This window comes from Salmo salar, chromosome 11 (genome assembly GCF_965601325.2).
Source record: "Salmo salar chromosome 11, fSalSal1, whole genome shotgun sequence".
NCBI classification, from domain to species: domain Eukaryota; kingdom Metazoa; phylum Chordata; class Actinopteri; order Salmoniformes; family Salmonidae; genus Salmo; species Salmo salar.
Window position 1 is genome coordinate 119,328,362 of NC_138301.1, and position 27,151 is coordinate 119,355,512.

Consider the following 27,151-nt stretch of genomic DNA (forward strand, 5'->3'; position numbering starts at 1 on the left):
TCTCCCAGACCTATTCCCCCCCCCGAACCTACACATAGAGGACTCACTCTCCCAGACCTATTCCCCCCCCCCCCGAACCTACACATAGAGGACTCACTCTCCCAGACCTATGGACCCCCCCCCCCCGAACCTACACATAGAGGACTCACTCTCCCAGACCTATTCCCCCCCCCCCCCCGAACCTACACATAGAGGACTCACTCTCCCAGACCTATTCCCCCCCCGAACCTACACATAGAGGACTCACTCTCCCAGACCTATTCCCCCCCCCCCCCCCCCGAACCTACACATAGAGGACTCACTCTCCCAGACCTATTCCCCCCCCCCCCCCCGAACCTACACATAGAGGACTCACTCTCCCAGACCTATTCCCCCCCCCCCCCCCGAACCTACACATAGAGGACTCACTCTCCCAGACCTATTCCCCCCCCCCCCCGAACCTACACATAGAGGACTCACTCTCCCAGACCTATTCCCCCCCCCTCCCCGAACCTACACATAGAGGACTCACTCTCCCAGACCTATTCCCCCCCCCTCCCCGAACCTACACATAGAGGACTCACTCTCCCAGACCTATTCCCCCCCCCCCCCCGAACCTACACATAGAGGACTCACTCTCCCAGACCTATTCCCCCCCCCCCGAACCTACACATAGAGGACTCACTCTCCCAGACCTATTCCCCCCCCCTCCCCGAACCTACACATAGAGGACTCACTCTCCCAGACCTATTCCCCCCCCTCCCCGAACCTACACATAGAGGACTCACTCTCCCAGACCTATTCCCCCCCCTCCCCAAACCTACACATAGAGGACTCACTCTCCCAGACCTATTCCCCCCCCCTCCCCACCGAACCTACACATAGAGGACTCACTCTCCCAGACCTATTCCCCCCCCCCCCCGAACCTACACATAGAGGACTCACTCTCCCAGACCTATTCCCCCCCCCCCCCGAACCTACACATAGAGGACTCACTCTCCCAGACCTATTCCCCCCCCCCCCCCCCCCCCCCCGAACCTACACATAGAGGACTCACTCTCCCAGACCTATTCCCCCCCCCCCCCGAACCTACACATAGAGGACTCACTCTCCCAGACCTATTCCCCCCCCCCCCCGAACCTACACATAGAGGACTCACTCTCCCAGACCTATTCCCCCCCCCCCCCGAACCTACACATAGAGGACTCACTCTCCCAGACCTATTCCCCCCCCCCCCCCCCCCCCCCCCGAACCTACACAGAGGACTCACTCTCCCAGACCTATTCCCCCCCCCCCGAACCTACACATAGAGGACTCACTCTCCCAGACCTATTCCCCCCCCTCCCCGAACCTACACATAGAGGACTCACTCTCCCAGACCTATTCCCCCCCCCCCCCCGAACCTACACATAGAGGACTCACTCTCCCAGACCTATTCCCCCCCCTCCCCGAACCTACACATAGAGGACTCACTCTCCCAGACCTATTCCCCCCCCCTCCCCGAACCTACACATAGAGGACTCACTCTCCCAGACCTATTCCCCCCCCCCCCCGAACCTACACATAGAGGACTCACTCTCCCAGACCTATGGGACCCCCCCCCCTCCCCGAACCTACACATAGAGGACTCACTCTCCCAGACCTATTCCCCCCCCTCCCCGAACCTACACATAGAGGACTCACTCTCCCAGACCTATTCCCCCCCCTCCCCGAACCTACACATAGAGGACTCACTCTCCCAGACCTATTCCCCCCCCTCCCCAAACCTACACATAGAGGACTCACTCTCCCAGACCTATTCCCCCCCCTCCCCGAACCTACACATAGAGGACTCACTCTCCCAGACCTATTCCCCCCCCCCCCCCCGAACCTACACATAGAGGACTCACTCTCCCAGACCTATTCCCCCCCCCCCGAACCTACACATAGAGGACTCACTCTCCCAGACCTATTCCCCCCCCTCCCCGAACCTACACATAGAGGACTCACTCTCCCAGACCTATTCCCCCCCCTCCCCGAACCTACACATAGAGGACTCACCTCTCCCAGACCTATTCCCCCCCCCTCCCCGAACCTACACATAGAGGACTCACTCTCCCAGACCTATTCCCCCCCCTCCCCGAACCTACACATAGAGGACTCACTCTCCCAGACCTATTCCCCCCCCCCCGAACCTACACATAGAGGACTCACCTCTCCCAGACCTATTCCCCCCCCCCCCCCCGAACCTACACATAGAGGACTCACTCTCCCAGACCTATTCCCCCCCCTCCCCGAACCTACACATAGAGGACTCACTCTCCCAGAACTATTCCCCCCCCCCCCCGAACCTACACATAGAGGACTCACTCTCCCAGACCTATTCCCCCCCCTCCCCGAACCTACACATAGAGGACTCACTCTCCCAGACCTATTCCCCCCCCCTCCCCGAACCTACACATAGAGGACTCACTCTCCCAGACCTATTCCCCCCCCCCTCCCCGAACCTACACATAGAGGACTCACTCTCCCAGACCTATTCCCCCCCCCTCCCCGAACCTACACATAGAGGACTCACTCTCCCAGAACTATTCCCCCCCCCCCGAACCTACACATAGAGGACTCACTCTCCCAGACCTATTCCCCCCCCTCCCCGAACCTACACATAGAGGACTCACTCTCCCAGACCTATTCCCCCCCCCTCCCCGAACCTACACATAGAGGACTCACTCTCCCAGACCTATTCCCCCCCCCTCCCCGAACCTACACATAGAGGACTCACTCTCCCAGACCTATTCCCCCCCCCCCCCCGAACCTACACATAGAGGACTCACTCTCCCAGACCTATGGGACCCCCCCCCGAACCTACACATAGAGGACTCACTCTCCCAGACCTATTCCCCCCCCTCCCCGAACCTACACATAGAGGACTCACTCTCCCAGACCTATTCCCCCCCCTCCCCAAACCTACACATAGAGGACTCACTCTCCCAGACCTATTCCCCCCCCTCCCCGAACCTACACATAGAGGACTCACTCTCCCAGACCTATTCCCCCCCCTCCCCGAACCTACACATAGAGGACTCACTCTCCCAGACCTATTCCCCCCCCCCCCCCGAACCTACACATAGAGGACTCACTCTCCCAGACCTATTCCCCCCCCTCCCCAAACCTACACATAGAGGACTCACTCTCCCAGACCTATTCCCCCCCCCGAACCTACACAGAGGACTCACTCTCCCAGACCTATTCCCCCCCCCCCCGAACCTACACATAGAGGACTCACTCTCCCAGACCTATTCCCCCCCCCCCCGAACCTACACATAGAGGACTCACTCTCCCAGACCTATTCCCCCCCCCCCCCCCCCCCCCCGAACCTACACAGAGGACTCACTCTCCCAGACCTATTCCCCCCCCCCCCGAACCTACACATAGAGGACTCACTCTCCCAGACCTATTCCCCCCCCCCCCGAACCTACACATAGAGGACTCACTCTCCCAGACCTATTCCCCCCCCCCCCGAACCTACACATAGAGGACTCACTCTCCCAGACCTATTCCCCCCCCTCCCCGAACCTACACATAGAGGACTCACTCTCCCAGACCTATTCCCCCCCCCTCCCCGAACCTACACATAGAGGACTCACTCTCCCAGACCTATTCCCCCCCCCCCCCCGAACCTACACATAGAGGACTCACTCTCCCAGACCTATGGGACCCCCCCCCCCCGAACCTACACATAGAGGACTCACTCTCCCAGACCTATTCCCCCCCCCCCCCGAACCTACACATAGAGGACTCACTCTCCCAGACCTATTCCCCCCCCTCCCCGAACCTACACATAGAGGACTCACTCTCCCAGACCTATTCCCCCCCCTCCCCAAACCTACACATAGAGGACTCACTCTCCCAGACCTATTCCCCCCCCTCCCCGAACCTACACATAGAGGACTCACTCTCCCAGACCTATTCCCCCCCCCCCCCCCCGAACCTACACATAGAGGACTCACTCTCCCAGACCTATTCCCCCCCCCCCCGAACCTACACATAGAGGACTCACTCTCCCAGACCTATTCCCCCCCCTCCCCGAACCTACACATAGAGGACTCACTCTCCCAGACCTATGGGACCCCCCCCCCCCCCGAACCTACACATAGAGGACTCACTCTCCCAGAACTATTCCCCCCCCCCCCCCCGAACCTACACATAGAGGACTCACTCTCCCAGACCTATTCCCCCCCCCTCCCCGAACCTACACATAGAGGACTCACTCTCCCAGACCTATTCCCCCCCCCTCCCCGAACCTACACATAGAGGACTCACTCTCCCAGACCTATTCCCCCCCCCCCCCCGAACCTACACATAGAGGACTCACTCTCCCAGACCTATTCCCCCCCCCCCGAACCTACACATAGAGGACTCACTCTCCCAGACCTATTCCCCCCCCTCCCCGAACCTACACATAGAGGACTCACTCTCCCAGACCTATTCCCCCCCCCCCGAACCTACACATAGAGGACTCACTCTCCCAGACCTATTCCCCCCCCCCCCCCGAACCTACACATAGAGGACTCACTCTCCCAGACCTATTCCCCCCCCTCCCCGAACCTACACATAGAGGACTCACTCTCCCAGAACTATTCCCCCCCCCCCCCGAACCTACACATAGAGGACTCACTCTCCCAGACCTATTCCCCCCCCTCCCCGAACCTACACATAGAGGACTCACTCTCCCAGACCTATTCCCCCCCCTCCCCGAACCTACACATAGAGGACTCACTCTCCCAGACCTATTCCCCCCCCCTCCCCGAACCTACACATAGAGGACTCACTCTCCCAGACCTATTCCCCCCCCCTCCCCGAACCTACACATAGAGGACTCACTCTCCCAGAACTATTCCCCCCCCCCCCCGAACCTACACATAGAGGACTCACTCTCCCAGACCTATTCCCCCCCCTCCCCGAACCTACACATAGAGGACTCACTCTCCCAGACCTATTCCCCCCCCCTCCCCGAACCTACACATAGAGGACTCACTCTCCCAGACCTATTCCCCCCCCCTCCCCGAACCTACACATAGAGGACTCACTCTCCCAGACCTATTCCCCCCCCCCCCCCCGAACCTACACATAGAGGACTCACTCTCCCAGACCTATGGGACCCCCCCCCGAACCTACACATAGAGGACTCACTCTCCCAGACCTATTCCCCCCCCTCCCCGAACCTACACATAGAGGACTCACTCTCCCAGACCTATTCCCCCCCCCTCCCCAAACCTACACATAGAGGACTCACTCTCCCAGACCTATTCCCCCCCCTCCCCGAACCTACACATAGAGGACTCACTCTCCCAGACCTATTCCCCCCCCTCCCCGAACCTACACATAGAGGACTCACTCTCCCAGACCTATTCCCCCCCCCCCCCCGAACCTACACATAGAGGACTCACTCTCCCAGACCTATTCCCCCCCCTCCCCAAACCTACACATAGAGGACTCACTCTCCCAGACCTATTCCCCCCCCCCCCCCCGAACCTACACATAGAGGACTCACGCTGAGAGGACCTTCATCCAGACCACAACACCACCAATTCAACCACGCACACACCCCATTTAGGCCCCCTCAGATCAGACCTATGCCCCTCCTGCCCACCCCATGCCCCCCACTCCCGCAAAGAGGGCCTCAACCTGGAAGATACACATACGCCCAGGCCGTGAGCGGGCAAACAGGCCCAACGCCCACTCTTACACTAGCCCAAGCCAATGGCATGTACCAGATGCTCAGCAGGCTCTGCTCACACTTACTGACCTGAGGCCAAACCACACGACCGACAACATTGGACACTTTATGGAACACAAAGCCTTCCCTATCTCATCCTGGAATAACCGAGTCCGAGGCCTGAGGTAATCTGCCTTTGGCCTAAAGAGCAGGAACCTTGACTTCCCCAAAGTAATTAGAAATACAGACATTGTCATCCTACAAGAAACATGGTATAAAGGAGACGGACCCACTGGTTGCCCTCTAGGTTACAGAGAGCTGGTAGTCCCATCCACCAAACTACCAGGTGTGAAACAGGGAAGAGACTCAGGGAGTATGTTCATTTGGAATAGAGCAGACCTAACTCACTATTAAATTAATCAAAACAGGAACATTTTACATTTGGTTACAAATTTCCCGTGAATGTGTGATCACGCTCTCTGCAGCCGATGTGAGTAAGACATTTAAACAGGTCAACATTCACAAGGCCGCAGAACCAGGCAGATTACCAGGACGTGTACTGCGAGCATGCGCTGACCAACTGGCAAGTGTCTTCACTGACATTTTCAACCTCTCCCTGTGTGAGTCTGTAATACCAACATGTTTCAAGCAGACCACCATAGTGCCTGTCACCAAGAACACAAAGGTAACCTGCCTAAATGACTACCGACCCATAGCACTCACGTCTGTAGCCATGAAGTGCTTTGAAAGGCTGGTCATGGCTCACATCAACACCATTATCCCAGAAACCCTAGACCCACTCCAATTTGCATACCGCCCAAACAGATCCACAGATGATGCAATCTCTATTGCACTCCACACTGCCCTTTCCCACCTGGACAAAAGGAACACCTATGTGAGAATAATATTCATTGACTACAGCTCAGTGTTCAACACCATAGTGCCCTCAAAGCTCATCAATAAGCTAAGGATCCTGGGACTAAACATCTCCCTCTGCAGCTGGATCCTGGACTTCCTGACGGGCTGCCCCCAGGTGGTAAGGATAAGTAACAACACATCTGCCAAACTGATCCTCAACACAGGGGCCCCTCAGGGGTGGGTGCTCAGTCCCCTCCTGTACTCCCTATTCACTCATAATTGCACGGCCAGGCACGACTTCAACACCATTATTAAGTTGGCCGATGACACAGCCTATGGGAAGGATGTCAGAGACCTGGCCGTGTGGTGCCAGGGCAACAACCTCTCCCTCAACGTGATCAAGACAAAGGAGATGATTGTGGATTACAGGAAAAGGAGGACCTTGCACGCCCCCATTCTCATCAACTGGGCTGTAGTGGAGCAGGTTGAGCGCTTCAAGCTCCTTGGTGTCCACTTCACCACCAAACTAACATGGTCCAAGCACACCAAGACAGTCGTGAAGAGGGCACGACAAAACCTATTCCCCATCAGGAGACTGAAAATATTTGGCATGGGTCCTCAGATCCTCAAAAAGGTTCTACAGCTGTACTATCAAGAGCATCCTGACTGGTTGCATCACTGCCTGATATGGCAACTACTCGGCCTCCACAGAGGGTAGTGCGAGCGGCCCAGTACATCACTGGGGCCAAGCTTCCTGCCATCCAGGACCTCTATACCAGGCGGTGTCAGAGGAAGGCCCTAAAAATTGTCAAAGACTAGCCGCCCTAGTCATAGACTGTTCTCTCTGCTACCACACGACAAGCGGTACCGGAGCGCAAAGTCTAGGTCCAAGAGGCTTCTAAACACCTTCTACCCCCAAGCCATAAGACTCCTGAACACCTAATCAAATGGCTACTGTCGTGTCTCTGACTGATTACATTACAAGCTATTTTATCAAATCGATTACCTAACGTTAGATTGCTTATGTGATTGAATTAAACCCTGCAACAATTAACTCGTTAATAACCTGGGGCACCACGGAAGAGTGTTTATAGAGCTGCTGTCTTCCGAATAAACTCTTAAAGATATGGTCTTTTATATCAATAGCAGTCAATTATTAATCGTCACCTTATTCAGTCTCATCTGAACGGCGTAAAATTCTTGGTTATCGTCATAAACCCTGGCTAACAAGTTGAATCAGCAATACAAAAATTGGCGTCATTATTTATTTACTAAACACCTAAATAATCACAGAATTACATATACACAGGATGGATCATACATGGATTACTAATCATGTCATAAAAGAAAAAGTCCCTAGCGGACAAAACCAATATGATGGCTGGTTACACAAAGAAAGGGTGTTGGGTTTGAATGAAAGAGAGGGAAGACTGAGGGACAAAGGGGATTGGGTGTCTATTGGCCCTTGAGAAGCTATGCTACCGTAAATACAGAATCTTATGCATTCTAATAACCGCCCATTCGGAAAAGGAAAACGCAAAATATATATTTACTCTGAGCTGCGCTTTGATAGATGGGGTCGAAGATGGAAGACTAGTTTGCCCAGCAGAGATCACCATTGTCCCTTTGAAGAATCTTTCTGGTCATAGTGTTGTAGAGTGGACACGTTGAAGTACCCTGTCGTTCTCATAGGAGATTGTCTGTCCTTTCCCAGGCCACGTACGTTTACAGCTGCAGCTGATAATTCGACTTCTAGGATGCATCACTTCTTCTTTAGTGGATAAGAGTTCAAAGTTCATACCATTTTGCCATAATCAGCTCGTGCTGTATTCTTGCTGGTCTCGTAGAAATTCATCCTTCCAGCGTGGTGATCGTCACCCCCACGTGATCTGGTCTCATGTAAATGTTATGTAGAGTGGATATTCAACCATTTGCAACCATAGCTCACGCTGAGGTTTGCTTAGTCTGACCTGAATTGGGTCACGGGGGCTTTTATACTGGAGAAGAGAAGGGCGTGTTTCATCCCTCTCCAACCAATGTCTGTTCACTTGGGCGTGGCAACTGAGCATAGTTTACTTATGAAAACAATTCTCTCATTTAGAAGGCTAAAATTACATTTAATCTTTTCACAAATAGTTTCATATTTAAACATTTAAATTGCACAACAATTCCATGTGAATCTGAATGTGTAGACTTTCCAAGGCACAATTTATGTTGTCTTGTCATCAGTAATAATGTCCCAGACAACAACTGATCTGACATCATATTCTTTAAGTACCAACAGATACTTTCAACTGGTTGGATTACAGAAATATTGTTCCATTACCAACCTTTTGATGTTACCATACTCTATGTTAACAAAGGGCTTTCCAAGAGTCCATTCTGTAGAGTGGAGAGAAAAAGAGGGAAAGGTATTTATGGGGGGGGGGGGGGGGGGGTCATAAACCTCACCCAACAGGGCAACGTCATGACACTACCCAGACTATTTGCTTTGCATTGCCCCCCCCCCCCTTTTATACTGCTGCTACTCTCTGTTGTTATCATCTATGCATAGTCATTTTAATAACTCTACCAACATGTACATATTACCTCAACTAACCGGTACCCACTGTACATAGTCTCACCATTGTTATTTTACTGCTCTTACTTGTTACGTTAATTTCTTATTATCTTTACTGTATTGTTGGTTGAGGCTTGCATTTCACTGTAAGGTTGCAGTATTCGGCGCATGTGACAAAACATTTGATTTTGATTTGATATTCAAAAGGAAATTATATTAACTGAGAAAAATGTCCTCCGGTGTGGTACCTATATTCCCCCGAAGAAAATTAACAAAGACAAAATGGTTTGATGAAGAATGCAAAAACCTAAGAAAGAAATTGAGAAACCTCTCTAACCAAAAACATAGAGACCCAGAAAACCTGAGTCTACGCCTTCACTATGGTGAATCACTAAAACAATACAGACATGCACTACGGAAAAAGAAGGAACAGCACATCAGAAATCAGCTCCATGTAATTGAAGAAACGATAGAATCTAACCACTGTCATGACATTGGCCTGTGGGTAAGGTTTATGACCCCCCCTCCATAAATACCTTTCTCCCTTCCCCTCTCTCTCTGACCCTACTGAAGGACTGCTGAATAGCCTGTGTTAAATATAGAGAGTCTGGGAACATCAAACAAATGGGGAAAGGAACCATATTTTGGTAATAAAACCAGTTGGAAATATGCTTTGGAACGTAATGAGTGTGGATGTCAGTTCGGTTGTCATCTGAGACATTATGACTGATGACAGGACGACATAAACTGTACCTGGGAAAGTATACACCCTCTAGTTATCAGAGTCACATGGAATTGTTATACAATTTAAATGTTTGATATTGAAATTGTTTGTTAGGAGATTAAATGTAATTTTAGCTTCCAAATGAGAGAATTGGGTTTTCATAAGGAAAGTGCCCTGCTTGATCAGTGGCCCACCCCTGTGAAGAGACAGGGGTTATAAACGATGAAACACATCATTCCCCCTCTCCACTATATAAGCCTTTGACGAAAAGATAACCACATTGTTCCAGTACGTAAGGTCTGCAGCCTCTACGTTAGAAGGACACACATGTCAAGTACAAAACTAAGCCAACCTCGGCGTGAGCTTTGGTGGCGAATGGTATGAACTTTGAGCTTATTCACTATAGAAGTGATACTTCCTAGCCGTTGAGTTAGCAGCGGCCGCTGTAGACGTGGGCTAGGAAAGGACGGACGACGGATCCAGTCTAACAACCACAGACGAAGATACCACCACGTATCCACTTTACCACCATTGACATTCTTCCGATGACAGGAAGATCTGTTGGCCAACCCGGCCAGCATCTACGACCAATCTACCGAAGCGCAGCTCAGAGTAAATATTTATTGCATTTTACTTTTCCAAATGGGCGGTAATTTAGAATGCATAAGATAATGTATTTACGATAGCATAGCTGCTGTTTCTTTATTCCTAAGTCTTCCCGCTCTTCATTCAAGCCCAACCCCCTTTCCTTTGTGTAACCAGCCATCATACAGGTTCCGTCCACCAGGGACGTTTTCTGTATGACATCATTTGTATTCTGTGTATTTGTAATTCTGTGTGATTAGTTTAGGTATTTAGTAAATAAATAATTAAACCCAATTTTGTATTGCTGATTCAACTTGTTAGCCAGGGATCGTGGAGATAGCCAAGAATTTACAACTTTCTTTATGAGACTGAAAATAAGATAAGGGTTAATATTGACTGCTATCGATGTAAAATATAAATAGGTCTTTAAGAGTTTATTCGGAAGATAACGGCTCTATAAACACTCTTCCGCGGTGTCCCGACTTTCTAGTTAATTACATTTACATGATTAGCTTCATCAGGTAATATTAATTACAGAGAAAGAATTTTATAGGTTAGCATGTCATATCACTTAATCCGGCATAGCCAAAGACACGACACCACTTCTGGGAAAATTGGAAAAGACTAAACAAACAACATGAAGAGTTATCTATCCACAATGGAGATGTGTGGGTAAACCACTTCTCCAATCTTTTTGTCTCTATAACAAAGAACAAACAGCAAAAACATATACATGATCAAATACAAATCTTAGAATCAACTATTAGAGACTACCAGAACCCACTGGATTCTCCAATTACACTGAATGAACTACAGGATAAAATACAAACCCTCCAACCCAAAAAGGCCTGTGGTGTTGATGGTATCCTCAATGAAATGATAAAATATAAAGACAACAAATTCCAATTGGCCATACTTAAACTCCTTAACACAATCCTCAGCTCTGGCATCTTCCCCAATATCTGGAACCTAGGACTGATCACCCCAATCCACAAAAGTGGAGTCAAATTTGACCCCAATAACTACCGTGGGATATGCATCAACAGCAACCTGGGGAAAATCCTCTGCATTATCATTAACAGCAGACTCATACATTTTCTCAGTGAAAAGAATATACTGAGCAAATGTCAAATTTGCTTTTTACCAAATTATCATACGACAGACCACGTATTCACCTTGCACACCATAATTGACAAACAAACAAACCAAAACAAAAGGCAAAGTCTTCTCATGCTTTGTTGATTTCAAAAAAAGACTTCAACTCAATTTGGCATGAGGGTCTGCTATACAAATTGATGGAAAGTGGTGTTGGGGAAAAACATACAATATTATAAAATCCATGTACACAAACAAGTGTGCGGTTAAAATAGACAAAAAAAACGCATTTCTTTCCACAGGGCCGTGGGGTGAGACAGGGATGCAGCTTAAGCCCCACCCTCTTCAACATATATATCAACGAATTGGCGAGGGCACTAGAACAGTCTGCAGCACCCGCCTCACCCTACTAGAATCTGAAGTCAAATGTCTACTGTTTGCTGATGATCTGGTGCTTCTGTCACCAACCAAGGAGGGCCTACAGCAGCACCTAGATCTTCTGCACAGATTCTGCCAGGCCTGGGCCCTGACAGTAAATCTCAGTAAGACAAAAATAATGGTGTTCCAAAAAAGGTCCAGTCGCCAGGACCACAAATACAAATTCCATCTAGACACCGTTGCCCTAGAGCACACAAAAAACGACACATACCTTGGCCTAAACATCAGCACCACAGGTAACTTCCACAAAGCTGTGAACGATCTGAGACAAGGCAAGAAGGGCCTTCTATGCCATCAAAAGGAACATAAAATTTGACATACCAATTAGGATCTGGCTAAAAATAATTGAAACAGTTATAGAACCCATTGCTCTTTATGGTTGTGAGGTCTGGGGTCCGCTCACCAACCAATAATTCACAAAATGGGACAAACACTAAATTGAGACTCTGCATGCAGAATTCTGCAAAAATATCCTCCGCGTACAACGTAAAACACCAAATAATGCAGAGCAGAACTAGGCCGACACCCGCTAATGATCAAAATCCAGAAAAGAGCCGCTAAATTATACCACTACCTAAAAGGAAGCGATTCCCAAACCTTCCATAACAAAGCCATCACCTACAGAGAGATGAACCTGGACAAGAGTCCCCTAAGTAAGCTGGTCCTGGGGCTCTGTTCACAAACACAAACAGACCCCACAGAGCCCCAGGACAGCAACACAATTAGACCCAACCAAATCATGAGAAAATGAAAATAATTACTTGACACATTGGAAAGAATTAACAAAAAAACAGAGCAATCTAGAATGCTATTTGGCCCTGAACAGAGAATACACAGTGGCAGAATACCTGACCACTGTGACTGACCCAAACTTAAGGAAAGCTTTGACTATATACAGACTCAGTGAGCATAGCCTTGCTATTGAGAAAGGCTGCCGTAGGCAGACCTGGCTCTCAAGAGAAGACAGGCTATGTGCACACTGCCCACAAAATGAGGTGGAAACTGAGCTGCACTTCCTAACCTCCTGCCAAATGTATGACCATATTAGAGACACATATTTCCCTCAGAGTACACAGACCCATAAAGAATTTGAAAACGAACCCAATTTTGATAAACACCCATATCTATGGGTGAAATACCACAGTGTGCCAACACAGCAGCAATATTTGTGACCTGTTGCCACAAGAAAAGGGCAACCAGTGAAGAACAAACACCATTGTAAATACAACCCATATTTATGCTTATTTATTTTCCCTTTTGTACGTTAACTATTTGCACATCATATGACATTTAATATGTCTTTATTCTTTTGGAACTTCTTTGAGTGTAATGTTTACTGTTCATTTTTTTTTTTCTTTTCACTTTTGTTTATTATCTATGTCACTTGCTTTGGCGATGTTAACTTATGTTTCCCATGCCAATAAATCCCTTTGAATTGAATTAAATTGAGAGGAGACAACTCCAACCCGACAGAGAGGAGACGAGAGACAACTCCTAACAACTGACTCTAAGGACAGATCCATTATTCTAGACATGAATATGGGTCAGTGTGTCTGGGGTAGATCAGGGTAAGTGCAGACAGACTCAGTACCGCCTGGCTGGAACAGACCGCCTGGGAACGGTCTTCCCTTTAGATCTGCCATGGAGACGGCATAGCAGCCTCGTACATCTCGACGGTCGCCATGGAGACGGCGGTGAGCGTTACCTAGCAGCCTCGTACATCTTGATGGTCATCAACGTGTCCTCCATGGTCTTGTTAACCAGCGTATTGATGCTGGACACAAAGAAGTTGATGGCTCCTAGCAGCGTCTCTCCATTCTTACATAATAACTTCTGGGTCTCTGCGTTGTACCCAAACTCATCCTGGAGGAAACATCAGGTCATTAAAACACACACTGATCAATCTGATCAACCAATACATCAAATCAGTCCAACCAACAAATCAAAAATCAACTAATGTATTCATGACACTTTTCAGATTCGTCACAAAGTGCTTTAAAAAAAAATATATTTTTAAAAAAAAAGTCACCTGAGCTAAAGCCCCCAAAGACCAAACAGTGTTACGTGGCAGCCCTACCTCTTGATTAAAGGTCAGGATTAAAGGTCAGGGGTTAAAGGTGATTTCTAGCTGATGGGTCTGGGTTAGGGGTCAGCCTAGAGGTCAGGTTCTAACCTGTAGTTCAGGTGATTTCTGGGTTAGGGGTCAGGTTCTAACCCGTAGTTCAGGTGATTTCTGGGTTAGGGGTCTGGGGTTAGCCTAGAGGTTATAGGTCAGGTTCTAACCCGTAGTTCAGGTGATTTCTGGGTTAGGGGTCTGGGGTTAGCCTAGAGGTTATAGGTCAGGTTCTAACCCGTAGTTCAGGTGATTTCTGGGTTAGGGGTCTGGGGTTAGCCTAGAGGTTATAGGTCAGGTTCTAACCCGTAGTTCAGGTGATTTCTGGGTTAGGGGTCTGGGGTTAGAGGTTATAGGTCATGTTCTAACCGTAGTTCAGGTGATTTCTGGGTTAGAGGTTAGGGGTCTGGGGTTAGAGGTGATTTCTGGCTGATGGGTCTGGGTTAGGGGTCAGCCTAGAGGTTATAGGTCATGTTCTAACCGTAGTTCAGGTGATTTCTGGGTTAGAGGTTAGGGGTCTGGGATTAGCCTAGAGGTTATAGGTCAGGTTCTCACCCGTAGTTCAGGTGACTTCAGGCTGAGGTCGGTGAAGGTGTCCCCGAGGGCGTGTTGCGTCTGCACCATGCTGTACAAGTGATTGGTCAGGGCTCTGGCCAATCGCAGCACATTCTCATACTTCCTCTTGGTGTCCCGGAGAACTTCTATCTGAGCCTCCAGTTCCAGATCCACAGTCCTAGAACCACGACCAAACCGCTCTGCGATCATCTGTTTAGTGCACTGGAGAGAACGAGGGAGGGAAGCAAGGAAGGAGAAAGAAGGAGGAGGAGGAGGGAGAGAGGTGGTGTGTTTGAGATGAGGAGTTCGATGGAAATCATTAAAACACGGACTAGTTAACACGACCTAGTTAACACAGACTAGTTAATTGGTTCACAGGTAAGTTAACACAGACTAGTTAATTGGTTTTGGATAAGAGCGTCTGCTAAATGATTAAAATGGCTAATGTAAACACAGGTAAGTGAACACAGACGGGTAGAGTGTAGTACTGGAGGTATGTGTGGCTCTAGGTATTCTAAATACAGACCCAGGTATTCTGACACAGGTAAGTGAACACAGGTAACCAAACATATTCAGTCAGATATATTGTAGGTGTTGAGTCCCCTGTGTAATGGGACTCAGGTGTGTTCAGGTACCTCGTAGGTGTCGAGGTGGATTACAGTACCTCGTAGGTGTCGAGGTGGATTACAGTACCTCGTAGGTGTCGAGGTGGATTACAGTACCTCGTAGGTGTCGAGGTGGATTACAGTACCTCGTAGGTGTCGAGGTGGATTACAGTACCTCGTAGGTGTCGAGGTGGATTACAGTACCTCGTAGGTGTCGAGGTGGATTACAGTACCTCGTAGGTGTCGAGGTAGATTACAGTACCTCGTAGGTGTCGAGGTAGATTACAGTACCTCGTAGGTGTCGAGGTAGATTACAGTACCTCGTAGGTGTCGAGGTAGATTACAGTACCTCGTAGGTGTCGAGGTGGATTACAGTACCTCGTAGGTGTCGAGGTGGATTACAGTACCTCGTAGGTGTCGAGGTGGATTACAGTACCTCGTAGGTGTCGAGGTAGATTACAGTACCTCGTAGGTGTCGAGGTAGATTACAGTACCTCGTAGGTGTCGAGGTAGATTACAGTACCTCGTAGGTGTCGAGGTAGATTACAGTACCTCGTAGGTGTCGAGGTAGATTACAATACCTCGTAGGTGTCGAGGTGGATTACAGTACCTCGTAGGTGTCGAGGTAGATTACAGTACCTCGTAGGTGTCGAGGTGGATTACAGTACCTCGTATGTGTCGAGGTAGATTACAGTACCTCGTAGGTGTCGAGGTAGATTACAGTACCTCGTAGGTGTTGAGGTGGATTACAGTACCTTGTAGGTGTCGAGGTGGATTACAGTACCTTGTAGGTGTTGAGGCCCCATTGCTTCATAAAGTCCAGTTTCTCTACAGCCACTCCTCTGGAGGACTCCTCTGCAGTCATGGAACTGCTGCTTCTGCTGTCCTGCATACTGGAGCCTGGGAGGAGGAGGAGGGATGGAGGGGAGGGGAAGGAGGAAGAGGAGGCAGGTCAGGGAGGGATGCAGAGGAGGGGAAGGAGGAAGAGGAGGCGGGACAGGGAGGGATGGAGAGGAGGGGAAGGAGGAAGAGGAGGCGGGACAGGGAGGGATGGAGAGGAGGGGAAGGAGGAAGAGGAGGCGGGACAGGGAGGGATGGAGAGGAGGTGAAGGAGGAAGAGGAGGCGGGACAGGGAGGGATGGAGAGGAGGTGAAGGAAGAAGAGGAGGTGGGACAGGGAGGGATGGAGAGGAGGGGAAGGAGGAAGAGGAGGTGGGACAGGGAGGGATGGAGAGGAGGGGAAGGAGGAAGAGGAGGCGGGACAGGGAGGGATGGAGAGGAGGGGAAGGAGGAAGAGGAGGCGGGACAGGGAGGGATGGAGAGGAGGTGAAGGAAGAAGAGGAGGTGGGACAGGGAGGGATGGAGAGGAGGGGAAGGAGGTGGGACAGGGAGGGATGGAGAGGAGGGGAAGGAGGAAGAGGAGGCGGGACAGGGAGGGATGGAGAGGAGGGGAAGGAGGAAGAGGAGGCGGGTCAGGGAGGGATGGAGAGGAGGGGAAGGAGGAAGAGGAGGTGGGACAGGGAGGGATGGAGAGGAGGGGAAGGAGGAAGAGGAGGCGGGACAGGGAGGGATGGAGAGGAGGGGAAGGAGGAAGAGGAGGCGGGACAGGGAGGGATGGAGAGGAGGGGAAGGAGGAAGAGGAGGCGGGACAGGGAGGGATGGAGAGGAGGGGAAGGAGGAAGAGGAGGCGGGACAGGGAGGGATGGAGAGGAGGGGAAGGAGGAAGAGGAGGCGGGACAGGGAGGGATGGAGAGGAGGGGAAGGAGGTGGGACAGGGAGAGATGGAGAGGAGGGGAAGGAGGAAGAGGAGGCGGGACAGGGAGGGATGGAGAGGAGGGGAAGGAGGAAGATAAAGCGGAGGAGGAGAAGGGGGAGTGAGTAGACAGTACATGAAACTCCATGGTAAAGTGACAGAATCCAGACAATACTGACAGAACACGTCCATTGTTTATGAGGTCATAGTACGTAGTAGCGTAGTCCACAGTAAACACCGTCTCACACCTCGCTCAGAGAACAACGTCCTAACAACAACGCCTCCGTCACCGTAACAGCATGAAAAGCAGTGGGAGTCGGTGATCAACCGACAGACAGTGAATGAGAGAGAGAGAGAGAGAGAGAGAGAGAGAGAGAGAGAGAGAGAGAGAGAGAAAAGGCAGAGTGGCGAGGTGAGTAGGAGGTGAGTGGATACTCAAGGTAAAGGTTCACTACTAACCACATATCTAGGATCAGCCCTTACCCAGAGTCCACCCTTTAACCATAGCGGGGATGGGAATAAGAACTGACCGTGGACCAGTGGTTAGGGTAAAGGTCTGACTGGCTGACTCACCTAAAAACAGTAGTTCATGAAGGGGTAAGGTATACCTGTACATGGCTGTATATATGACTGACGATGTAGGGTCAGGTTGGGGGTCAGGGTTAGGGGGATGTAGGGCAGAGGGGTAAGAGTGGGGTACGTAAGGTATGAGGCATTGGGGTCAGGGTTAGTGATATAGGGCAGAGGGGTAACAGTGGGGTACGTAAGGTATGAGGCATTGGGGTCAGGGTTAGGGATGAGAGGTAACAGTGGGGTACGTAAGGTATGAGGCATTGGGGTCAGGGTTAGTGATATAGGGCAGAGGGGTAAGAGTGGGGTACGTAAGGTATGAGGCATTGGGGTCAGGGTTAGTGATATAGGGCAGAGGGGTAAGGGTGGGGTACGTAAGGTATGAGGCATTGGGGTCAGGGTTAGTGATATAGGGCAGAGGGGTAAGAGTGGGGTACGTAAGGTATGAGGCATTGGGGTCAGGGTTAGTGATATAGGGCAGAGGGGTAAGGGTGGGGTACGTAAGGTATGAGGCATTGGGGTCAGGGTATGTGTCTGATTCTGTCACAGGAAGGAAGTGACCGTTCAGGGGTATATATTTTTTTGCGGGCTGGGATAAGGTTGGTAGAGTAGAGTTGGAGGAAAGTTTCAGTCAAACTCAGGGAAGAAATGATTAGTAAAGGAGAAGATATGGAGGGATGAGGGTTTAGGACAGATGGATGGAATGAATAAATGGAGGACTGAACCGAGGATGGGTTAGAGGAGAGGAGGAGCGGATGAGAGGAAATAGGAGAGTAGACGAGACAAGAGGAATAAAGAGAGGAAAGGAGACGAGGTGAGGAGACGAGGTGAGGAGACGAGGTGAGGAGACGAGACTAAGACAAAGAGAGGGATGTGAACAGATGAAGACAGAATGGTTAGTGCATGGTGATTAGTGAACAATACAGACAGAATGGAAACAAGATGGAAACCCCGGCGACAGATACAGAGTGGCAGCAGTAGTGATGGCATGTAGTCAATACAGAATGGTACCTGATCTGATGAGTCAGAGCCTGCATCTCAAAGGGCTCCCTGTTCCCTATATAGTGCACTATTTTAGACTAGGACCAATAGGGCTTCATGTAGGGAATAGGGTGACATTTGGGATTCACACCAGTATGTATCAGGTGAAGTTTACTTGGATGTTTCTTTCTGAAAGGATCAGGCTACCTCTCTAACAGATATTTATTCTAAACGTAAGTGTGTTTCGTTCAACAGAGGACAGAAATAAGATAGACATTGACATCTTACAAAAGACCACAGTGAAGAGTCTGAACCAAAATAACCCAGATAAATTCTCAGGAAAACAACAGTTCACACAGAGATACGTTAGAGTGTGAAAACCAAGAAGAGAGAACAGCGCTTCTGATGCACCAGACAGAGGGAACCAAGAGAGGATAAAACAGGTCAACAACGGAAATGTAGCGTCCCCTGAAAAAGAGAGACGGAGAGAGAGAGTTTAACGGGACGCGATGGAAGAGAGGCAGTATTCCAGACAATGATCCCCACAGCACAACAAGGGAGCAGAGAGGAAACCAAAAGAGGAGAAACCAATTCAGTCTGTGAAAGAGAGGAATGAGAGCTATGGATGAGCCACCTTGTCCTGTGACTGGGATGCGTCTGTTAAACTGAGCGTTGTAGCGCACAGCAGGGCCTGAGAGAGAGAGAGAGAGAGAGAGAGAGAGAAAGAGAGAAAGAGAGATAAAGAGAGAGAGAGGTTGATTCTTAAAAGAGGAGTGCATCATGTCAGTGATGCAGGAGGTGTTTGAATCAAAGCAGTTCAGTTTCTTACTGTTCTAGACCCTGATCAGTCCCTAGTCCCTCCCTGGTACTGTTCTAGTCCCTCCCTGGTACTGTTCTAGTCCCTCCCTGGTACTGCTCTAGCCCCTCCCTGGTACTGTTCTAGTCCCTCCCTGGTACTGTTCTAGCCCCTCCCTGGTACTGTTCTAGCCCCTCCCTGGTACTGTTCTAGTCCCTCCCTGGTACTGTTCTAGCCCCTCCCTGGTACTGTTCTAGCCCCTCCCTGGTACTGTTCTAGTCCCTCCCTGGTACTGTTCTAGTCCCTCCCTGGTACTGTTCTAGCCCCTCCCTGGTACTGTTCTAGCCCCTCCCTGGTACTGTTCTAGTCCCTCCCTGGTACTGTTCTAGTCCCTCCCTGGTACTGTTCTAGCCCCTCCCTGGTACTGTTCTAGTCCCTCCCTGGTACTGTTCTAGTCCCTCCCTGGTACTGTTCTAGCCCCTCCCTGGTACTGTTCTAGCCCCTCCCTGGTACTGTTCTAGCCCCTCCCTGGTACTGTTCTAGCCCCTCCCTGGTACTGTTCTAGCCCCTCCCTGGTACAGTTCTAGCCCCTCCCTGGTACAGTTCTAGCCCCTCCCTGGTACAGTTCTAGCCCCTCCCTGGTACAGTTCTAGCCCCTCCCTGGTACTGTTCTAGCCCCTCCCTGGTACTGTTCTAGCCCCTCCCTGGTACTGTTCTAGCCCCTCCCTGGTACTGTTCTAGCCCCTCCCTGGTACTGTTCTAGCCCCTCCCTGGTACTGTTCTAGCCCCTCCCTGGTACTGTTCTAGCCCCTCCCTGGTACTGTTCTAGCCCCTCCCTGGTACTGCTCTAGCCCCTCCCTGGTACTGCTCTAGCCCCTCCCTGGTACTGCTCTAGCCCCTCCCTGGTACTGCTCTAGCCCCTCCCTGGTACTGCTCTAGCCCCTCCCTGGTACTGCTCTAGCCCCTCCCTGGTACTGCTCTAGCCCCTCCCTGGTACTGCTCTAGCCCCTCCCTGGTACTGCTCTAGCCCCTCCCTGGTACTGTTCTAGTCCCTCCCTGGTACTGTTCTAGTCCCTCCCTGGTACTGTTCTAGCCCCTCCCTGGTACTGTTCTAGCCCCTCCCTGGTACTGTTCTAGCCCCTCCCTGGTACTGTTCTAGCCCCTCCCTGGTACTGTTCTAGCCCCTCCCTGGTACTGTTCTAGCCCCTCCCTGGTACTGTTCTAGTCCCTCCCTGGTACTGTTCTAGCCCCTCCCTGGTACTGCTCTAGCCCCTCCCTGGTACTGTTCTAGTCCCTCCCTGGTACTGTTCTAGCCCCTCCCTGGTACTGTTCTAGTCCCTCCCTGGTACTGCTCTAGCCCCTCCCTGGTACTGTTCTAGTCCCTCCCTGGTACTGTTCTAGCCCCTCCCTGGTACTGTTCTAGTCCCTCCCTGGTACTGTTCTAGTCCCTCCCTGGTACTGTTCTAGTCCCTCCCTGGTACTGTTCTAGTCCCTCCCTGGTACTGTTCTAGTCCCTCCCTGGTACTGTTCTAGCCCCTGCCTGGTACTGTTCTAGCCCCTCCCTGGTACTGTTCTAGTCCCTCCCTGGTACTGTTCTAGTCCCTGTTCAGTCCCTAGCCCCTCCCTTGTAACCATACCAACAACAGCAGTTAATCCACTGAACTGGAATATTATGCTAATCTGGGACTGGGATTCTCCTAGCGAATAGAGAGACACCATCACTACTGAACAGACAGTAAACTAGATCCTAGCCAATAGAGAGACACCATCACTACTGAACAGACAGTAAACTAGATCCTAGCCAATAGAGAGACACCATCACTACTGAACAGACAGTAAACTAGATCCTAGCCAATAGACACACCATCACTTCCTCTCAGTCTTCCTCTACATCCATCTGCCCCCTCTCCTCTCCTCTCCCTCTCAGTCTTCCTTTACATCCATCTGCCCCATCTCCTCTCTCCTGATCTTCCTCTACATCCATCTGCCCCATCTCCTCCCCGTTCTCCTGATCTTCCTCTCAGTCTTCCTCTACATCCATCTGCCCCCTCTCCTCTCCTCTCCCTCTCAGTCTTCCTTTACATCCATCTGCCCCCTCTCCTCTCTCCTGATCTTCCTCTCAGTCTTCCTCTACATCCATCTGCCCCATCTCCTCTCCTCTCCTCTCTCCTGATCTTCCTCTCAGTCTTCCTCTCCATTCAGAGAGAAAGAGAGAGAGGAAATCATCGTCAAGAGAGCATTTAACAAACATCTAAATATATAAAAAAAATGAAAACCTGTCATGAGAAAAGAGAGGAAAACGTTCAGAATGAGGAAGAGTGGGATAGAGGGATAGAGACGAGAGAGAGACAGACAGAGAGAGAGAGATCATGAGAAAGAGATTGTGTTATATACCTTTAATGGAGGCGGTAGGAATGATTCCCTCAGCTGTACCCCCGTAACCTCCGGATACGACACTGGTCTCATTCAGGTTGGGTCCCGACACCATCACCTGCTGTAGGTCCTAGAGACGGAGAGAGAGACGGGGAGATGGGGAGAGAGAGACGGGGAGACGGGGAGAGAGAGAGAGACAGAGAGAGATGGGGAGAGACAGACGGGGAGACGGGGAGAGAGACAGACGGGGAGAGAGACAGACGGGGAGACGGGGAGAGAGAGAGAGACAGAGAGAGACGGGGAGAGAGACAGACGGGGAGACGGGGAGAGAGAGAGAGACAGAGAGAGATGGGGAGAGACAGACGGGGAGACGGGGAGAGAGACAGACGGGGAGAGAGACAGACGGGGAGACGGGGAGAGAGAGAGAGACAGAGAGAGACGGGGAGAGACAGACGGGGAGAGAGAGAGACAGAGAGAGATGGGGAGAGACAGACGGGGAGACGGGGAGAGAGACAGACGGGGAGAGAGACAGACGGGGAGACGGGGAGAGAGAGAGAGACAGAGAGAGATGGGGAGAGACAGACGGGGAGACGGGGAGAGAGACAGACGGGGAGAGAGACAGACGGGGAGACGGGGAGAGAGAGAGAGACAGAGAGAGATGGGGAGAGACAGACGGGGAGAGAGACAGACGGGGAGACGGGGAGAGAGAGAGAGACAGAGAGAGATGGGGAGAGACAGACGGGGAGACGGGGAGAGAGACAGACGGGGAGAGAGACAGACGGGGAGACGGGGAGAGAGAGAGAGACAGAGAGAGATGGGGAGAGACAGACGGGGAGACGGGGAGAGAGACAGACGGGGAGAGAGACAGACGGGGAGACGGGGAGAGAGAGAGAGACAGAGAGAGATGGGGAGAGACAGACGGGGAGACGGGGAGAGAGACAGACGGGGAGAGAGACAGACGGGGAGACGGGGAGAGAGAGAGAGACAGAGAGAGACGGGGAGAGACAGACGGGGAGAGAGAGAGACAGAGAGAGATGGGGAGAGACAGACGGGGAGACGGGGAGAGAGACAGACGGGGAGAGAGACAGACGGGGAGACGGGGAGAGAGAGAGAGACAGAGAGAGACGGGGAGAGACAGACGGGGAGAGAGAGCGACAGAGAGAGATAAGGAGAACGGCAACATGAGAACAAAGGGTAACACAGTTGTTAAAGAAGCAGTAGTCTATTGAAGTTGGTTAATGGTCTGTAGAAAGGGGACAGAGACCTACATGAGGAGAGTTTAGCTTCAGTACACCTACACCACATTGTGACAATTACTGACACACTAAAACTAAACACGTGAGGTGATCAGAAAGACCTTCAAATGTCAGTCAGGTCTCACTAGGGGGGTCTACACTCCCACTAGGGGGGAGGGGGGGGTCTACACTCCCACAAGGGGGGAGGGGGGGGGTCTACAGTCCCACTAGGGGGGGGGGGGGGTCTACACTCCCACTAGGGGGGAGGGGGGGGGGGGTCTACACTCCCACTAGGGGGGAGGGGGGAGGTCTACAGTCCCACAAGGGGGGAGGGGGGGGGTCTACAGTCCCACTAGGGGGGAGGGGGAGGTCTACACTCCCACTAGGGGGGAGGGGGAGGTCTACACTCCCACTAGGGGGGAGGGGGAGGTCTACACTCCCACTAGGGGGGAGGGGGGGGTCTACACTCCCACTAGGGGGGAGGGGGGGGTCTACACTCCCACTAGGGGGGGGGGGGTCTACACTCCCACTAGGGGGGAGGGGGGGGGGGGTCTACACTCCCACTAGGGGGGAGGGGGGGGTCTACAGTCCCACTAGGGGAGAGGGGGGGGGGGGGGGGTCTACACTCCCACTAGGGGGGAGGGGGGGGGGTCTACACTCCCACTAGGGGGGAGGGGGGGGGGGTCTACACTCCCACTAGGGGGGAGGGGGGGTCTACACTCCCACTAGGGGGGAGGGGTCTACAGTCCCACTAGGGGGGAGGTCTACAGTCCCACTAGGGGGGAGGGGGTCTACAGTCCCACTAGGGGGGAGGGGGGGGGGGTCTACAGTCCCACTAGGGGGGAGGTCTACACTCCCACTAGGGGGGAGGGGGGGGTCTACAGTCCCACTAGGGGGGAGGGGGGGGGGGGTCTACAGTCCCACTAGGGGGGAGGGGGGGGTCTACAGTCCCACTAGGGGGGAGGGGGGTCTACACTCCCACTAGGGGGGAGGGGGGGGGGGTCTACAGTCCCACTAGGGGGGAGGGGGGGGGGTCTACAGTCCCACTAGGGGGGAGGGGGGGGGGGTCTACAGTCCCACTAGGGGGGAGGGGGGTCTACACTCCCACTAGGGGGGAGGGGGGGGTCTACACTCCCACTAGGGGGGAGGGGGGGGTCTACACTCCCACTAGGGGGGAGGGGGGGGTCTACACTCCCACTAGGGGGGAGGGGGGGGGGGTCATGCTCATAGCAGCTACCCATAGAGTGGGAGAGACAGAACATGTATCCCATAGAGCTAGCTAACGGAGAGACAGAACATGTATCCCATAGAGCTAGCTAATGGAGAGACAGAACATGTATCCCATAGAGCTAGCTAATGGAGAGACAGAACATGTATCCCATAGAGCTAGCTAATGGAGAGACAGAACATGTATCCCATAGAGCTAGCTAATGGAGAGACAGAACATGTATCCCATAGAGCTAGCTAATGGAGAGACAGAACATGTATCCCATAGAGCTAGCTAATGGAGAGACAGAACATGTATCCCATAGAGCTAGCTAATGGAGAGACAGAACATGTATCCCATAGAGCTAGCTAATGGAGAGACAGAACATGTATCCCATAGAGCTAGCTAATGGAGAGACAGAACATGTATCCCATAGAGCTAGCTAATGGAGAGACAGAACATGTATCCCATAGAGCTAGCTAATGGAGAGACAGAACATGTATCCCATAGAGCTAGCTAATGGAGAGACAGAACATGTATCCCATAGAGCTAGCTAATGGAGAGACAGAACATGTATCCCATAGAGCTAGCTAATGGAGAGACAGAACATGTATCCCATAGAGCTAGCTAATGGAGAGACAGAACATGTATCCCATAGAGCTAGCTAATGGAGAGACAGAACATGTATCCCATAGAGCTAGCTAATGGAGAGACAGAACATGTATCCCATAGAGCTAGCTAATGGAGAGACAGAACATGTATCCCATAGAGCTAGCTAATGGAGAGACAGAACATGTATCCCATAGAGCTAGCTAATGGAGAGAGACGTAATGTGGTAGTCTGGGTGTCAACGTGTACAGATCAGTATGTAGCCTTGTGTCCCACATTAAGAGAGTTTATCTAGGATCAGTTCATACTTTTAGTTCATAGTTTACCTGCCTGGTAAAATAAAAAAGGTCAAATAAATAAATAAATAACCAGCTGAAACATGCAGAGGGGACAGAGAGAGAGACAGAGAGAGGGGGGACACAGAGAGAGAGAGAGAGCGGGGGGACACAGAGAGAGAGAGAGAGCGGGGGGACACAGAGAGAGGCAGAGAGCGGGGGGACACAGAGAGAGGCAGAGAGCGGGGGGACACAGAGAGAGAGAGAGAGAGCGGGGGGACACAGAGAGGCAGAGAGCGGGGGGACACAGAGAGAGGCAGAGAGCGGGGGGACACAGAGAGAGGCAGAGAGCGGGGGGACACAGAGAGAGGCAGAGAGCGGGGGGACACAGAGAGAGGCAGAGAGCGGGGGGACACAGAGAGAGGCAGAGAGCGGGGGGACACAGAGAGAGGCAGAGAGCGGGGGGACACAGAGAGAGGCAGAGAGCGGGGGGACACAGAGAGAGGGGGGACACAGAGAGAGAGGAGAGAGAGGGGGGACACAGAGAGAGAGGAGAGAGAGAGGACAGAGAGGGGGACACAGAGAGAGAGAGAGAGAGAGAGAGAGAGGACAGAGAGGGGGACACAGAGAGAGAGAGAGAGAGAGAGAGAGGACAGAGAGGGGGACACAGAGAGAGAGAGAGAGAGAGAGAGGACAGAGAGGGGGACACAGAGAGAGAGGAGAGAGAGAGGACAGAGAGGGGGACAGAGAGAGAGAGAGAGAGAGAGGACAGAGAGGGGGACACAGAGAGAGAGAGAGAGAGAGAGAGGACAGAGAGGGGGACACAGAGAGAGAGAGAGGACAGAGAGAGAGGAGACAGAGAGAGAGAGAGGACAGAGAGAGAGGAGACAGAGAGAGAGAGAGAGAGACAGAGAGAGAGAGAGAGGACAGAGAGAGAGGAACGAAGACAGAAACAGAGGGGACAGAGAGGAGAGGACAGAGAGAGATTGGACCCACCCAGGGACTGCTGCTCTAAGAAAAGCCTTCCCTGTAGCTCAGTTGGTAGAGCATGGTGTTTGCAACGCCAGGGTTGTGGGTTCGATTCCCACGGGGGGCCAGCACAGAAAAAAAAAAATGTATGAAATGTATGCATTCACTACTGTAAGTCGCTCTGGATAAGAGCGACTGCTAAATGACTAAAATGTAATGTAAATGTAAAGGAAGTAACCATTTCCTCTCTACAAACAAATGTAGCCTAAACATTCTGATGGCTTCATGTAGGCTACAGTAGATATGCAGTAAGTGTTGCTGTTGTTGAATAAAACCCACACAGGACCCAGGGAATACCAAACACACTAATGTTACCGTCTGAGCTGCAAACTGTGTGTATACCAGGGGTCTCCAACCTTTTCTAGCTACTTATTTCTCTCTCGGTTTTCAAATAGGAACATTCTTCTCTCCTCTCCACTGCAACCTGGTCCTTAGTGTACAAGAGAAAGTAGAGCACTGTGTTCTCTGTCAATATAGTGTGCATTCGTAAAGTATTCAGACAATCCTTGACTTTTTCCCCACAGCCTTTTTTCAAAAATGGATTTAATAGATTTTTTCCCCACATCTATTATCTACACACAATACCCCATAATGACATCACAATACCCCATAATGACGTCACAATACCCCATAATGACGTCACAATACCCCATAATGACGTCACAATACCCCATAATGACGTCACAATACCCCATAATGACGTCACAATACCCCATAATGACGTCACAATACCCCATAATGACGTCACAATACCCCATAATGACGTCACAATACCCCATAATGACGTCACAATACCCCATAATGACATCACAATACCCCATAATGACATCACAATACCCCATAATGAAAAAGCAAATACAGTTTAGACATTTTTGCAAATGTGTTAAATATTTTTTTTTTAAACTGAAATCACATTTACTTAAGTATTCAGACCCTTTACTCAGTACTTTGTTGAAGCACCTTTGGCAGCGATTACAGCCTAGAGTCTTCGTGGGTATGACGCTACAAGCTTGGTACACCTGCATTTGTGGAGTTTCTCCCATTCTTCTCTGTAGATCCTCTCAAGCTCTGTCAGGTTGGATGGGGAGCGTCGCTGCACAGCTATTTTCAGGTG

The 27,151-nt window shown here is 51.2% G+C and overlaps 1 protein-coding gene across 10 annotated transcripts in view; it reads right to left on the reverse strand.

Moving 5' to 3' along the window:
• Positions 1 to 27,151, reverse strand: part of arfip2b (ARF interacting protein 2b) — a 67,597-nt gene that overhangs the window by 11,816 nt on the left and 28,630 nt on the right. For 6 of the 10 annotated variants that reach the window (XM_014129787.3, XM_014129785.3, XM_014129784.3 and 3 more), the window contains 5 exons: positions 21,704 to 21,812; positions 19,148 to 19,204; positions 15,995 to 16,110; positions 14,606 to 14,827; positions 13,643 to 13,800 (listed from right to left, as the gene is read on the reverse strand). In XM_014129787.3, coding sequence (XP_013985262.1) covers positions 13,643 to 13,800; positions 14,606 to 14,827; positions 15,995 to 16,110; positions 19,148 to 19,204; positions 21,704 to 21,812 — 662 coding nt within the window. The remainder of the gene's footprint in view (positions 1 to 13,642; positions 13,801 to 14,605; positions 14,828 to 15,994; positions 16,111 to 19,147; positions 19,205 to 21,703; positions 21,813 to 27,151) is intronic. The other 4 variants (XM_014129789.3, XM_014129788.3, XM_014129786.3 and 1 more) reach the window with 1 other exon arrangement.